The sequence below is a fragment of the Zootoca vivipara genome, chromosome 1 (genome assembly GCF_965207765.1).
Source record: "Zootoca vivipara chromosome 1, rZooViv2.hap1.1, whole genome shotgun sequence".
Taxonomy (NCBI): Eukaryota; Metazoa; Chordata; class Lepidosauria; order Squamata; family Lacertidae; genus Zootoca; species Zootoca vivipara.
The window spans coordinates 75,103,337-75,119,109 of NC_142582.1; the positions used below are offsets into that span (position 1 = coordinate 75,103,337).

The window sequence follows — 15,773 nt, forward strand, 5'->3', positions numbered from 1 at the left end:
TTGACAGGCATATGCCAAGAATGCTTTGATGGTGTTTCCTGCTTGGCAGAGGGTTGGACTGGATGGCCCTTGTGGTCTTTTCCGACTCTATGATTCTATGATTCTAATTAGAATTGAAGTGGACAGGGCAGCTGTCATCAATCAACTGGTCATGATTCAATCTAACCAACACGACCATGTTAATTACTCTTACCTACTCATATTTTCATTCATTGTGAATGCACCATACAGGAAACAGATTAATCCAACGATAGCGGCAAAGAACAGCATCTCAGTGTAGAACCCAAGCCAGGCAAAGTAGATTCCAATCCTCTCCCCATAATACTTCCTGCGGGAAAGTAACATGGAATGGAAAGTAAGGGAATGCAAGAAACAACCAGCATCTTAAAAAGGGAGGGCAGGGGGAGAAAAGCTCAGAAGACGAATCGCAACTAAAGATAGAGGGCTAGATTTGGATGACAAGTTTTCAGGCAAAATTCAAAGGAATGCTACTGAGTTGATTGTAAAACAATTCTCAGAATTTCTGAGTGCCCTAATTACATGGATAGCTAGATTTTGCTCATGTGTTGCCCAGCAACCAATATGATTCTCTTCATTTTGATTTTAAAGCTGCCTTAGACGCTGGCACTTCCAGCCATGGAAGTGATGATATGAACACGGCCAGTGACAGCACCTTTAACATCCACAGAACGTTGTTTAGCATAATTGGTCAAATAGCCAGTTGGGAATATGCACATAGAAGCTGAACACCAGAGAAAAGGAATCTAACAGTTCAAAGTACATCCTTTTACAGCTATATATTGACATTGTACCCTCACCTCAAACAAAATTAAGCATTTTTTGGGGGGGGGGGTTCACTTGGGGAACTAATCTGATTCTAGCAGGACACTCACTGCAACCAGAAAAGAGGGGTTTATGGTATGATGTAAAGAGAATCAATATTGACACCTGTACTGGGGCAGGTCAAAAATCTCATGCAAAACATTTTTCATTCTTTCAGCTTTTGAACGTTCCAATGATGATCTTGGTGCATACAGGTCTCCCAGCTATCTAGCTATATATCTTCATTTCCATTATTAGAAATTATATCCCATTGGATACCCTCCCAAAGGAGCACAAGGCAGCAAACAGCAAGGCACCAAAATAACACAGTAGGTTAAAAATATATACAGTATATTAAAACAGCAAAAAACCGTTATATATCTTCAGTTTCAAGGTTGCTGGGAACCATTTCTTTCAGCCATTAAATGCCTGGTTGAGCAGGGATGTTTTAAGATTCCTCTAGGGTGTTGCTAATGAGGGAGACAATACCCCCCAGCAGGGAAGACAGCCCACAAATGGAGAATGGCCTATGAGAAGGTCCTGTCATGGGTCAGCAACAACAGGCAGCATGAAGTAGCAGCACTACCAACAGGTTCTCCCCTGTGAATTGTAGTGCCTGAGATAGTGGGCCTTGGGAAAGGTGCTCTTTTAGGCACATGACCCCAAGCCATTTAGGGCACTGGTACTAATACCTTGAATTGGACTGAAGAGCTCACTGGCAGCCAGTGCAGCACTTTCAGGATTGATGGCACATGGTTCTATCAGGATGCCCCACTCAACAATCTAGCATTCTGTATTAGCTGCAGTTGCCTGTCCACTTTCAATGTCAGTCCCATGTAGAGCACACTGCAGTAGTCCAAGCAGGAGGTCATTAGATCATGGACCACTAAGGCCATTTTACAATTTTTGAGGTTTCCTTGAACAATTGAATTATCTACAATTTAAAGTAGGTATATATTGCAAGGCAATGCAAAAGCCGGAGCTTCCATTAAGACAAGAGTGCCCAATTGCTCACCTGATGAGATCCAAGGGCTGTTCTTTGAAAAAACGAGGAAACCTTGCCCATTCTCTGTAGAGGGTGTACCTTTCATTTTCACACTTCGGGTCATTCGCCCTCTTCCAGTACTGGCACTGTGTCAGTGTGGACAATGAAATAAAGCAGGAATAAAACAGATTAGTAAACGGCAGCATGTGTTCTGCAACATTGGTTCCCTCTAAATATGTACCAGGAGAATATATGTAGAAATCAGTATAATTCTATGTATATGACAGGCTGGGGGCGGGTGGCAACATATAGCTCTTCCTAGTGTTAAGACCAACAACGTGGGCATTCCTTAAGAACTAGCACACTTAATCTGAAACTTGGGGACTGCATCTCTGCCCACTCTAAATAATATATACTTTAAAACTTAATTGACTGTGGGGCAACAACAAGCAGGAGTGGATAGCAGGGAACTAACTACGCTGGCACCCATGTGGCTTACCAGGAGGGAGAAGGGAAGGGGCAATGAAGCAAAGAAGCTGGGATTGTGCAGATGTACTCCTCCTCCCAGCGTGTCATCAGAGCACAGACCTTCCTGCTGCCTGCCTTCCCCATCCCACCCTGGCAAGTTGCAGTGATTCTAGTGCCAGGAACATGTTGTGCTTACTCTCCCAGCAATTAAGGCACTAATTATTTTTCAAATTCTCAAACTATTTAGGCATAGAAGTTCAGGATTCTTGCAATATGCAAGCCCGCATTTCAAGTCTGTTGTGTTAATATACAATGTGCTGACCAACTTGTATTCAGGAAACCTTATATCATCAGGAGATCACCAGGAGCCAGGCCCATGTTACAGAGGCACAACTGGCCTCTACCAGACGCTAGGCTGGTCGCAAGCAGTGAAAACAGTCTTCTAGCAGAGATTCAGCAGACACCCTTGCTTTTGATTCTGATGTTTCTCTTGAAGGAACCTCTACCTTGTTATGCAGGCAAGTCCATGCAACTGCTTAATTTTTTTTAGCAGTTAGGAATTAAATGATCATTTTGTGCTATTTTATATTTCATTGCCTATACTGCTGTATACTGTATATATTGCTGTCCTTGTTATATCACATGAACTTGTTATATTACACTGTGCAAGTATTTTTATGAATACATAAAAAGCCACAATTTCCTAACACAGTTTATAAAAACAATTATGCGCCCCATTCCTATATAAACTGCTAAAAAGAAAATCCAAAAATGGGCTCCAGTGAAGCATTTGTTGTATGCCACCAGAGGGCGCTTTGACACTAAACTTTAACCCTGCAATAACCATCCCAGTTTGACAGCACAGTTGTAATTAACTTTCTTCCCCTCCTTGCTCTTTTCCCGAGGCTTGCACAGGTGTTATGTTATGTTGTAAGCAGTTTCCCATAGCAGTAGTCACAATTACAGAGAATCACACATGTTATGTCTTCCCCATGAGGTGTTACTTAAAAACAGATAAACTGAGGTCTTGTTTAGAAAAGAGGGAAGTACTCTGAAATGAATGGGTGAATGACCAAATAAATAAATAAATTAAATACTTACATCATGAAGAGCATAAGCAGCAGTGTAGGTGCCATTATTCAAGAGCCTTTTGATTCCAAACTTCTTTTTCCCTTCTTCTGTTCCATACGGACACCTTGTTAAAATATAAAAAACCTAAAAGAGGGAGATAAAAAACCAACCCCAGAGTTTAAAATAACTATACTATGATTATCGGGTAATCTAATATTGTTCGCAACTGTTCTTCACTGCAGTGTGTGAATACAAAACATTTTCCACACTCCAAAAATAGATATGTTAGTCACATTTACAGACTAAAACACTTAGTTTTAGACTTATATTGGGGAGAAGGTCTAGCCAAGGGCTCCAGAGGGTTGAATTGCACCTCGTGTGTGCTGATGTGTCAGAAGTACTCACAATTCTGTTCCTGACAGACGGAGAGAAAAATGTATTCTCATCTTCAATGAGGTAGAGTTCCTGCCTTTCTTTGCTGAATGGGGCTGTGAAGTAATCTGGTTCTGGGTGCATCACAATTTCAGGCAGTCTAAATGGCCAAAATATCCAATCCAAAGGGTTTTCCGCAGTACAAGGGATATCATTTTCTTTGATGGGCATTTTTATGCTTAGCACTTCAGCATATGTGATCAGAACCTCCCATGGAGCATGAATCTTCACAAAGTAAGTTTTGCCATTGTCAGATTCCTACAAAGGAAATGATAGGGCTTGAGGTTAAAGCAGGCAATATTTTCTTATTCATACATCTATAAAGAAGCTTCACATTAAATACAGATATCATATATTGGAGCTAGGGCCACTGCATCCATGTGGTAAGCAAAAACAAGAATACTTTGGGTGATACTCAACTCCTTTGACCTGCCAGTGCAATGATTTCCACATGGGTAATAAGACTTTCCCACCTTTTTTGCACCCTCCACCATGAGTATCCTATGCCCTCACTAAATCTGCTCCAGAAGGTGAGGGAACCCCTGGAACAGATTTTTTGGGGGGGTGCAGAGTGAAGAGAAAGGGAGAACGTTTCATTACCCATGGAGAAATCCTTGCTCTGATGGAATGAGAGACTTAGTGCTACATTGGACTCTACCATTAATATTTATTTAGCCTTTACCGCCATTTTTAATCCACCATTACAAGTGTTTCTGGGTGATATACTATTTGCAGTCGTTTACAGTCGTCAACAGCTATCAGTCAGTCAATCACCCATTTCCACCACGCTTCTGAGTGATACCCCTCCCCACCCTTTCTCTACATATAAGCGTCTGGGGACTTCTATTTTAGTGTATCTGAAGAAGTGTGCATGCACACGAAAGCTCATACCAAAATAAAAAACTTAGTTGGTCTTTAAGGTGCTGCTGGAAGGAATTTTTTTGTTTTGTTTCGACTACGTCAGACCAACACGGCTACCTGCCTGTAACTGGGTGATATACATTTCTTATAAAACAAAATACCATAAAATATAAACATGCAAAACAAACCTTTAAAATATTTTTAAAACTTCAGACTAGAACCAGAAACAATTCCTAAAAGGCGTATTTTGAACCTAATGAGAAAGTGCAGTTTAGAAAGCATGTGCTTCTATTCTATGTCAAGCCGCCTTGTTTGCTATTCATCTCATTACTCTTCTAGGTATTTGATAGTATTTCTTTTGGACTATGATGCATAAAATGTTAAGTTACATTTAAATCTTGCTGAAACCAATAGTGCTAACTGGTTCTATTAATCCCAGTGGGAGTAAGTCATCCCATCTACAGTCATCTACAGGCAAAATGGGAGACTAATCAAGACCAGGAGAAGCTAGTTGTTCTCATCAGAGAAGTGGTCCATATTCTGTCTTCGTAAAAACCTTTATTTAGACCACATGCCTGAATATTTTCTGCATGTACAACTTAATGCTCTTCCAGCCTTCTTTTTCCTTTATTGTAGGGATATCACTGTAGCACCTCTCCATGTTGTTAGGCACTGCAGGGTTTTGGATGACACCTAAAGGCCACAGAACCTCTCCAGGAAGGGACTGCATCACTATTACTTTCTGATCAGCATCTAGCACGCTGTTAACAAACAAATCTTAAACATGCTGCTGGCAGGGTGAATGCTGCAATTCAATAGACATTCTATTCCCTAGCAATTTCCAAGCTGAGTTACTTCGTCCCCCATCTAGTTTAAGCATATGTTCTAGAAGTAAGAAGGCATAATAATGCTTCGTTACCTTCTTGTCTTCAGTTTCTAGTTCCAGGCCAGCCTTCTCTAGATTGTGCTCAAATTCTCGTCTCCGTTCCTGAAGGAAAACAAAAAGCTCTTTACTTCTTATTAAAATAGTAGGTGCATTTAAATAGATAAATACCTGCCATGTGTCAAAGAAATGTTCTCAAGGGCAGCACAATACAAAGCACAGTGCAATAGTCTAAAAATGATATTACCATTCTCTTGGTGACAGTAACCACATCTTGGGGCAAAAAGAAGAGAGATTATAGCTAGTTTACTAGCCAAGCTATCAACTGGTGTTTCTGGCCATGGCTGCTCCCTGGACATCCAGCAGCAGAAAAGGGATTTTTTTCCAGCTAGATGAAAAAGTCTCTGCCTTAGGTGATCATTCTGTATTGTTTTCAATCTTATATTCAGTTTCTCATTTTTCTATTTTAACTGTTTTATGGTAGGACTATAAATCACACCAACACATGTCGAAACAAAATAAAATAAAATTCCTTCCAGTAGCACCTTAGAGACCAACTAATTTTGTCATTAGTATGAGCTTTCGTGTGCATGTACACTTCTTCAGATACATGCACACTTCAAGTGTGCATGCACACAAAAGCTCATACCAATGACAAACTTAGTTGGTCTCTAAGGTGCTACTGGAAGGATTTTTTTTTATTTTGTATCGACTACTGCAGACCAACATGGCTACCTACCTGTAACCAACACATATGTAAAAGGCAATAACTAAACAAACAAAAATAATATTTATCAGCATCTATTTAGAATGACTTGAACAGTTTCCTTAACAGACTTCCTGTTTCATATTGTAGACCCATCCCAAGTTCACCCTCAGGGTAACAGCTGAAGGCAGACTTCAATTTCCCATGGTACAGTTTTATGAAGATAAAAAGTAAGCACCAAAGTCCAGTGATTAAAGTTAATGATTCTGAAAGAAGTTTAATATAATGAACAGATAATACATATTATCTCAGAGAAAAGTTGTTCTATCAATTTAAAAAGAGGTTCACTTTCAGATAACAGTGCTGTTTGCTGCTAACCTTCAAATAATCAGCAAAGTGATAACATGTTTACAGTGTGTATGTATTATAAGACAGGGGTTCTCATGCAAAGCTTTCTTTTTGTTACAACTCTTTGGAGGTCATCATCAATAGTCTACCTTTCACATCTCTCAGATGTCCTACATTGTAATGAATGTTATGCACTTCTGAGTACTGTACTGCCTACAAGATGGCACAGTCCACATGGGTGGGGGAGAGAGAAACTGAACATGGTCTTCTATTTTGGGCAAATGATTACTACCATTTTGGTTCTTTAGTAAAATCAACAAGACTAGCACCAGGAAAATCCACTAGGTGGACAAACAATCAGTGAAAACAATATGTGCAACACTGGATAAATTCCAAACATCTGCCTGTTTCTAATTTGTCACCAAAGTTTGTGTTATTTTGATCCAGGTAAGTCAACACCAGAAATACCAAAAGCAACTAGTGCTTTTTTTTTGTTAGATTACAAAATTTCCACAATAGGGGAAGGGGGAAGGCTTACTATGGGGGAAAGTAAGACTAAAATTCATATTCTGAACATAAATTTCTCCCTGTACTATAGGCAAAACATAACAGTGCAAGGCTTATTACTGTATTATTACAGCTCCAACATGCAGCTTCATAGTATCTTCTTAAATCCGGAACTGCAAAGCCTCCTATTTCTTTTGACCCCATCATGATTTCAGATTTAATTCTAGCGGGGGGAAATGAACCAACTCTTTATATAGACAGCATTTCAGCTCCTCATTGATACATTTTAAGGTTCTGCTGAAAATGGAAGTGATTTTTAAATTTTTTCTTTGTATGAAAAATTAAGTGCTCCAATAGCATATGTCTGCAAAACAAAGCAAGCATACAGACTTCCAGAATGTGCAGCTCTCAGATGTTTCCCCAAGAATGCTTCTATTCTTAGCCCACAGAACATTGCCAAGTCACTGTGCTGTAGAAAGAGCAACGCATGAGATTTCCTAGCAGTTACTGTACAGTATGACACTGCATGAATCCCCACCAATCCTTAACAAAGTATCAAGACCAAATCTGTATACTGTAACAGCAATTCATAGTTAGAGTTCACTGCTTAAACGGGAGACGTTGCTAAGTAAACCTTTACATCTGACAATGCCTTCAGCTTTGCTGGTCCCAATGACATATAATTGGACTGAATGTATTCAGGCAGTGGGCAGATGTTAAAACTAATATCTCTGTTAAGATTAGTCAACCTTCTAGTTTATTTCCATAGAGTAACCCTCACAAATATTCCAGATGATCTTCAGTCTGAGAGTTTTTAATGCAGCAAATATAAAATCACTTGCTACAGTTCCATGGTTTGGGCTTTTTAAACCAAGAAGTCAAGCTGGGGTCGACACAAACTGGGACAGGAATGCAGTCTCTCCATAATTTTTTCTTTGGGGACTAGCCTGCTATCAGCAATGGCCTTGATGCTGTACTAAACTCTCCATTCTTCAGAAAGGAAGGCCTTACACAGGTCTCCAAAAAAAAAAGGAACACAATAAGCAACTCCCCAAGGAAAAAGACAGTGAAACTTGACAACTCCCCAAGGAAAAAGACAGTGAAACTTGAGCAGTGTTGCAAAAGTCCGGCCCTGCTGTCTGAATGCAACTGAAAGATTTAACTATGGATCTGCAAACTATATTGGGTGCATAGGCCTCATGTACAAATGGTTCCTAACAGAGGTGAGACCACAGGATGATCTCTTTTCTAAGGGTTACATACAGAATATGTATTATCTCATCTCTTTACATTGCATTCTGAAAGCCATGGAACAATTGAGATACAAAAATAATATGGCATATGTAGTGCTTTTAAAAAACACCCAGCCATCCTATAATAGAACAGTTATCATCAAAATGCACAAGAACAGAAATATGACAGTGCTCAGTCTGTGGCATTAGTGATAATCTACACTGGATAAGGGCATCCAAATTATTCATAGTCTAATCTTCAAACTGCCATCAGAAAACATGCAGAACAAATCAATATAAAAAAGCAAAGGCAACCTAAAAAGCCAAAAACTTTCTAGTCCTGCGACTTAAGATCATGTAAACAAACTCCAGGAAACTGCCAAATGATTCAGTGAATGATCCAATTATTCAGTCATTGGAGCCTGCAAGTCTTCTGCATATTGCCTAAGACCATACAGACTTGTATGTTGAACAACAGCTATTAGTCACATTGTGGGATTCGTATATTGTTCACCCGATTCTACATAAACCAGGGTCATAGACAACTCAGCTTAAACTCACTGAAATTAATGGACATGACTAATTTAGGCCCATTAATTTTAGCAATTAGAATGTAGTTGGATATAACCCCCTGGTCTCCAAGGGACAATAATATTATCAGTACAGGATGGTAGCTGGGATCTCTGAAGTACTGTTGTTGTCCCAAGAAAATCATGTAGGGTTACACCACCAGAAAAGAGCCCTGACCAGGAAACCAATTTAGTGTACAATCCCCTCTATTCATTGCCAAGTGATTAATTAACAATAGGCAAAGCTGTCTTTGGTTTCTCCGTAGTGCAGAGGTGTTGTACCCTATAGATGTTGTTGATAACTGCATGGCCAAGGGTCAGGGATGATAGAAGCCGTTGTCTAAGCATCCAAAGAGCTCCACATTAGCTATCCTTGCTGTTGTGTGTAACATCTGCAGTTATATGGAACAAGATGTGGTACAAAGTACCGAGGACAAAGTTCCCACCCCATCTTAGAAGATAAGATTATTTCTATGCTTTTGTGGATAAGGAAATCTAAATCGCTTACAGACTGGTTCTCAAACTACCCTAGCAGCATTGCAAGTCACTAGATATGGAAACAAAAAACATTTGCTGAAAATATATACAGTAGTAGCTTATGTAAGCTATGCAACTACATATGCTTCCAATACATTTGGAAATAAATTGTTTTGATTATAAAGGCAAGTCACATTGAGATGGAAGTTTATTAATTTTTTCCCTAACAGAGTTTCAGTGCTCCATGACCTAGAGTTTCTTGCAAAAAGTCAGTGTTTAAGCATACATTCCTTTCCTACATTGAGAGAGGAATTCTGCACTACAGTAAGGAAATCATTCTGTCAGGTCAAGCATTTTGGCTTGCCAAACAGAACAATTTCCCCATTTTCTCCCCACACATGCTGTTTCAGTGTTTCTCCCAAAATCCCCTAGAACCGATTTCAGCGGTCACGTGGGAAAGGGAGGGGGGCTGTTGGACAAGTGGTTGTCCTTGCACATGGCTTCTGCTGATAGGATTCATGAGTTGAATCCCCCCCAGAGACTTTTCTACCAGCAAGGGAATGAGGGACAGAACAAGAACACTACAGTGCCTAGGCATTCCCATTTGTGCTATGAAGGACCAGTTGGCTAATTTCATACAATTAAGGGAAGCTTGACATGATTGCAATCTCCAATATCAAGAGGAACTGCAAACAATCTTAATCTTGAGTCATTCACTATGACTGTTGTTGTTTCACTGACTCTTTTTAAAGGGGAACACAAACTATGATTCTATTTGTCCAGTTACACAAAATAGTGCTCAGTCCTGCAGTCAAAATGGTACTATCATCATCAGGTAAAAGAAGCTGCTGCTCCCCACCCTTCCTTTTAGTACAGGCATAGGCAAACCCGGCCCTCCAGATCAGGCATCCCCAAACTTCGGCCCTCCAGATGTTTTGGACTACAATTCCCATCATCCCTGACCCCTGGTCCTGTTAGCTGGGGATCATGGGAGTTGTAGGCCAAAACATCTGGAGGGCCACAGTTTGGGGATGCCTGCTCCAGATGTTTGGGGACTACAACTCCCATCATCCATGACACTGGTCCTGTTAGCTAGGAATGATGGGAGTTGTAGTCCCAAAACATCTGGAGGGCCGAGTTTGGGGGTGCCTGTTTTAGGATAACCACACTATTGCTGCATCTCAACTAGCACGACTCAGCACATCTGTACTTTAAAAGCTGTATTATGATCATCTGGAAGATATATACGGGCACTCACAGAACTTTACACAGATAATATTAAATGTCTAGAGCAGAATCATTAACAGTGCTGAATGCAACACTTAGAATGGCATCCTGACACTTCTGAAGAAGTAGATACTAACTTAGAACAGAAATTCAGACAGAACTACATCTTGCCTCAGTAAATTGCTTGGAGCTGGCATTTTCTGGTCATACAAGAGGCAAAAACAGGAAGGAACCATGTTTCCTAAGTTGCTCCATCAGAAAATGTCATAAAAGAAACTTACCACTTTTTTTTCTCCTTCTATTTTTGGATCATCCACATATGCAAGTACGAAGTCTATTCGCCGGACACCATCCCTGAAGAAAACAGAGTCCTTGCTTTGATGTCGCTTATCAATCTATATAGAATATAATGTACACTATTAATATTTGTGGCTGCTTATAAACATGGCAGAAAACCCACGCATCTTCCAGTTTGTTTCAAGCACTCAGTCTCCTATTTCCAAAAGAAGTATGAGATTTATGAAATGCTCCATAATTCATGGATGTAGTGTATGTGTGTGTGTGTTCTCTTCCCCTTTACATTTCCTCTCATTTGCCCTCTTCTATTAATAACTAATTTCCAGACAGTCACTCACACTACTGACCCCACTCCATGCATGAACAAGTTCACACACTCACATACATCACAGATGTTTTCAAGTCACACATTTGACTGTATGAGATAGATGAAAAAGAACATCTGAAGCCCATTGCACATAAATGTTATTCACCTGCCATACATCAGACATGTTAAATGCAACATACAATGACAAAAGACAACAATCTTTAAATTCTTTTTACATTTTGTCTAAATGTCTGCTTTTAGAAGCAATTGCAAACACTGAAAAAGTTATTTTAGTCCTAGCATAATTTTGTACTGTAAAATTAAAGCACTCTGCTGTTAAAACAACACAATATGTCAAAGCAGGAAGCACAGCAGTGGTTTTGAAAGTAAAGAAAATCTGTCATTGTTTTTAAAATAAATTAAAGGCAACAGACGCTTAGCAACAAAATCTACTAGCAACTAGCAACCACATAGCTGTAAAGTGAGTTTCCTTCTGATTTGCTTCATAATTGGCTTGACCATTCTGAATTTCATTAGAGAAATCTCAGGGCTTGCCCAAGAATTCTCCAACAAAACCTGGGAAGACCAAGTCAAGGAAAACTCCCCGTCAATAGCCTTCTATTGCCAACCCTCCAGTACGGCCAGCCTCCCTACCCTTTCCAAATTTACTGTGGAAGGAAACAGTTGGCAAGAAATTGGAAATTATATTCCCTGGGCAGCAGTGGGTGCCTTAAGATAGAAGCTTCCTTAACTGCAAGGCCTTCTTAAAGCTAACCCAATGCCAGAGTAAATTTGAGAATTTTTTTGCACCAAGTCAAGTCTCTTATGAGTTAGGCTAAACTTCAGTAGTGACTTTGGATGGCATTGGGGAACTTCTGAGTCATTCTTCTCGGCTGCTCTGTGTTCTAATTGGTATTAAAACTGAATTATGTTTTTAACCAGCTTCTGCTGTTTTGATTTCTTATCTCATTTTACTGTACTATTGTTTATGGTGTGTGCAGTCAAGCCAATTTATTTTGTGAATGTTATTGCTAGGTGCCTTCGTAATTTTTTTTATGGATAGGTGGAGAACAAATGCAACAAACAATAAAATCCTAAGTTTACCTTTCATTCCACTAGACTTGGTGCCATCAGTAATAGCAGCAGCAGCAGCAGCAGCAACCATATATAGAAATTTAGGCTATATGTAGTGCTAAATGCTTTGCAGCACTGGTTTTATCCATTCTCACAATTATGCAAGGTAGCTCTCCATTTTCATTCCACTATGAAGCCCACATTATTATTTATTATCCTAGCCATAGCTGCCAAGTTTTCCCTTTTCTCACGAGGAAGCCTATTCAGCATAATGGAAAATCCCTTTAAAAAGGGGTAACTTGGCAGCTATGATCCTAGCTGAATTTTTTTGGGGGGTGTGTGTGACAAGAGTTTCAAGTGTCATTTGCAGGTGTCAATTGTGCCTTTTCATAAGTTTGCTACAATGTCATATGTTGCTTTTATCACATGGTTGAACTGGCTCTTAATTGTGCTTTTTGTTCCATTTTATCTTCTGGGATATCCCTGAGCACTTTATTTCTGTGTGGAAAGCAGACTCATAAAACACAAAAGCTCCTATGCAAATGTTCATCTAATGCATGGTGGTTGGGTGTTTGAAGGAAATTCGGCCCAATACAGCAATTGCAGTTTCTCCCAACATATGCATGCAAAATAGAGCTTAGTTTAATCTACAATTAGGTTTGTACTCAGTACCTTGCAGTTGGTACTCAGTACCTTGCAATGATTAGAACGAGTTTCTAGTAATATCAGGTCCACCCTAATACAAAGGTTTTCAATGCTGAAGAAACCCTATCAAAAATTAAATCTCATATAATGGCCAATTGTCAAATAATTGGATAAGGTTTGCAGTCATGTAGGCAGAGCTTTGATGCTGTCATCATGAAATTATGTTAGGGTGGCTGTGGGTTTGTTTTGTTTTAAGAAACAAGCTAAAAATCCCTAATCATTATTGGGGGGTTTTCTGCTCTAAATTCTGTTCTTGTTTATATTATGCAAACTACTGTTCTTTATTTAAAGACTATTGAGGCTACAAATTTAATTCCCAATTAACCAGAGACATCACATAGTGAAGCTTGTTATCACTGCAGCCATCCAAGCTATTAGCAGTATCAGCTCTCTATGGTTTACCCTTAGACGTTGCTTCAGGAACAGATTGTATCTCCTTCCAGCCTTCTGGAACAACCAACAGGGAGTTAGCATGCCACCACACTATTTTTTTTAAAAAAACCTAAATCTACAATAGCGTAAAGTCAGGAACAAGACTCATTTTTCCAGATTAGAAAGTTATGGCTGCAGTAATAAAACCTGCCATAATAAATACTTATTTCAGAGACAGTATACATAGACCTTAAGTTCTAATACAGTATGTATATCATACATTCAAGATATCATTTTTGGAGATCTGGGTCTTAGATTCTTCATGACACATTCACAAAAAGAAAACAATGTGCTCCAAGAGACACCCATTGACAAATACAGACTGAGCATTTTGCATTCAATTCCTGTAATCCCAAGAGCTGGAAGTTTACAAACAAGGTAATTTGATGCCAGGAAACTATAGCTATACCTGCAGACACCCCAAGTTGCATTGATGTGTCCACACTGAAATATATGTGATGAAAGGGAATTGAACTTGCCCATCGTATGACTAGTCTGTTCACATACATTAAAAAAAAAGGTAAAGGACCCCTGGATGGTTAAGTCCAGTCAAAGGTGACTATGGGGTTGTGGTGCTCATCTCGCTTTCAGGCCGAGGGAACCGGTGTTTGTCCACAGACAGCTTTCCAGGTCATGTGGCCAGCATGACTAAACCACTTCTGGCACAACGGAACACCTTGATGGAAACCAGAGCACATGGAAACAGGGCCGGCCCTAGGGCAAGGCTGGGTGGTGCCAGGGTGCCGCGCTGCACCTGCCAGCCAGCCGCACTGGGAAATGGGTCAGGGGGGGCGCCGGAGGGATCGCCGCACCATGGTGCCAAGGTGCCCGATATGCTTAAGACGGCCCTGCATGGAAATGCTGTTTACCTTCCCACTGCAGTGGTACCTATTTATCTACTTTCACTGGCATGCTTTCAAACTGCTAGCTTGGCAGAAGTTGGGACAGAGCAATGGAAATTCACCCTGCCAGGGGGATTTGAACTGCCGACCTTCTGATTGGCAAACCCAAGAGGCTCAGTGGTTTAGACCATAGCGCCAGCCGTGTCCCTTTCTGTCCACATAGCAGCAGCACTTTCAGAGCTATGTAGTGGCCACTGCAGTTATTGCAATCAGCGGTATTTTTCAAAGGAAAAGGAAGCATTCCATGCAGGGGGGAGAATTTTCTCTGAGGCAGTTTCCCATGCTTCTAGTTACATGCTCCAAAGCAAAATTGGAAGAATGGATATGCCCTCCAGTTCACAAAGCTAAGAAGAGATAAAAGCCTCACATTTTATTTCTGGCCTGAGGCTTTTACCACAATATGATTATAACCAGTTTCAGTGCCCCCTTATTTAAAAAGTCAAAGCAAGATCCAAGTTGTCTGTATCCTAACAGCTAAGTAGGTTGTGTACAAGCTTTTAGCACTTCATTCCCTGAAGGTAGCTGCTAATTCCAAAACAAATAAGAGGTCAGCCACCAGTAACATAGCTAAGAAAAGCAAATTTTGGTTATGGCCTCAACCACCAAATTATATTAACAGAAGAGTTCTCGGTGTTTGTTTTTTTAAAAAAAAATAATACTTCCTTATACATTTATTATATCAGATGAATGCTGTAAGAATTATTTGATGCATATGACCATGGTTCCTAAACCCTTTCCCCTGTGGACCACTTAAAAATTGCTGAAGGTCTTGGCAGACCATTTAATGATTTTTCTGATGCACTGTGCTAGATGCTGGATGATTTTCTAATTGCTTTTTATTGTTTCATTTATTTCTTATAATGTATTTTATTGCATTACAATTTGCATGCCATAAATTTCAAATTGTAATACAATAAAATACATAATAAAAGCAATAAAATACAATTAAAAATAAATATGAGTGTTTGATGCAGACATGCTGTGGATCACCAGAATCAAGCTCATGGAGCACTAGGGTCCACAGACCACAGTTTGGGAACCCCTGGAATATGCAATCTGCACACGTGCAGTACAACAAAAAAATTCAGAAATAAAATCAGTGCACAAAAAGGAGATGATGTTCATGGTGCATATGCACTGTATTCTAAGATACCCAAGATATCACTAAAGTCTGCTAACATGATTCAGGGATATGGATGTGTGAGTGACCAACTGACTAGAAATACCAAGGAAGAATATATGGTCATATAAAACAGTAAAAAGTCACAGCAATATTTTTCCAAATCTTCAAATTCAGGAGGTAGGAAAGAGTTATATTTCACAATGACAAACTTTATATTGCTTAATTTTACAAAATATTATATAACGTATTAATTAAAACTAGTGCTTTTTCTATTTAAAAATGTTTAGGGGTACTCTCATTTTCCTACTCCTATTGAAATACTACCCCTCAATGAGGCCAAACTTA

At 39.6% G+C, this 15,773-nt stretch overlaps 1 protein-coding gene across 16 annotated transcripts in view; it reads right to left on the reverse strand.

The window, feature by feature from the left end:
- Positions 1–15,773, reverse strand: part of ANO5 (anoctamin 5) — a 65,323-nt gene that overhangs the window by 25,471 nt on the left and 24,079 nt on the right. For 9 of the 16 annotated variants that reach the window (XM_035117511.3, XM_088668229.1, XM_088668249.1 and 6 more), the window contains 6 exons: positions 10,870–10,983; positions 5,559–5,627; positions 3,752–4,036; positions 3,377–3,490; positions 1,838–1,953; positions 194–328 (listed from right to left, as the gene is read on the reverse strand). In XM_035117511.3, the coding sequence (XP_034973402.1) occupies positions 194–328; positions 1,838–1,953; positions 3,377–3,490; positions 3,752–4,036; positions 5,559–5,627; positions 10,870–10,983 (833 nt within the window). Of the gene's footprint in view, positions 1–193; positions 329–1,837; positions 1,954–3,376; positions 3,491–3,751; positions 4,037–5,558; positions 5,628–10,869; positions 10,984–13,373; positions 13,419–15,773 lie in introns of all 16 variants that reach the window. The other 7 variants (XM_035117492.3, XM_035117466.3, XM_035117458.3 and 4 more) reach the window with 1 other exon arrangement.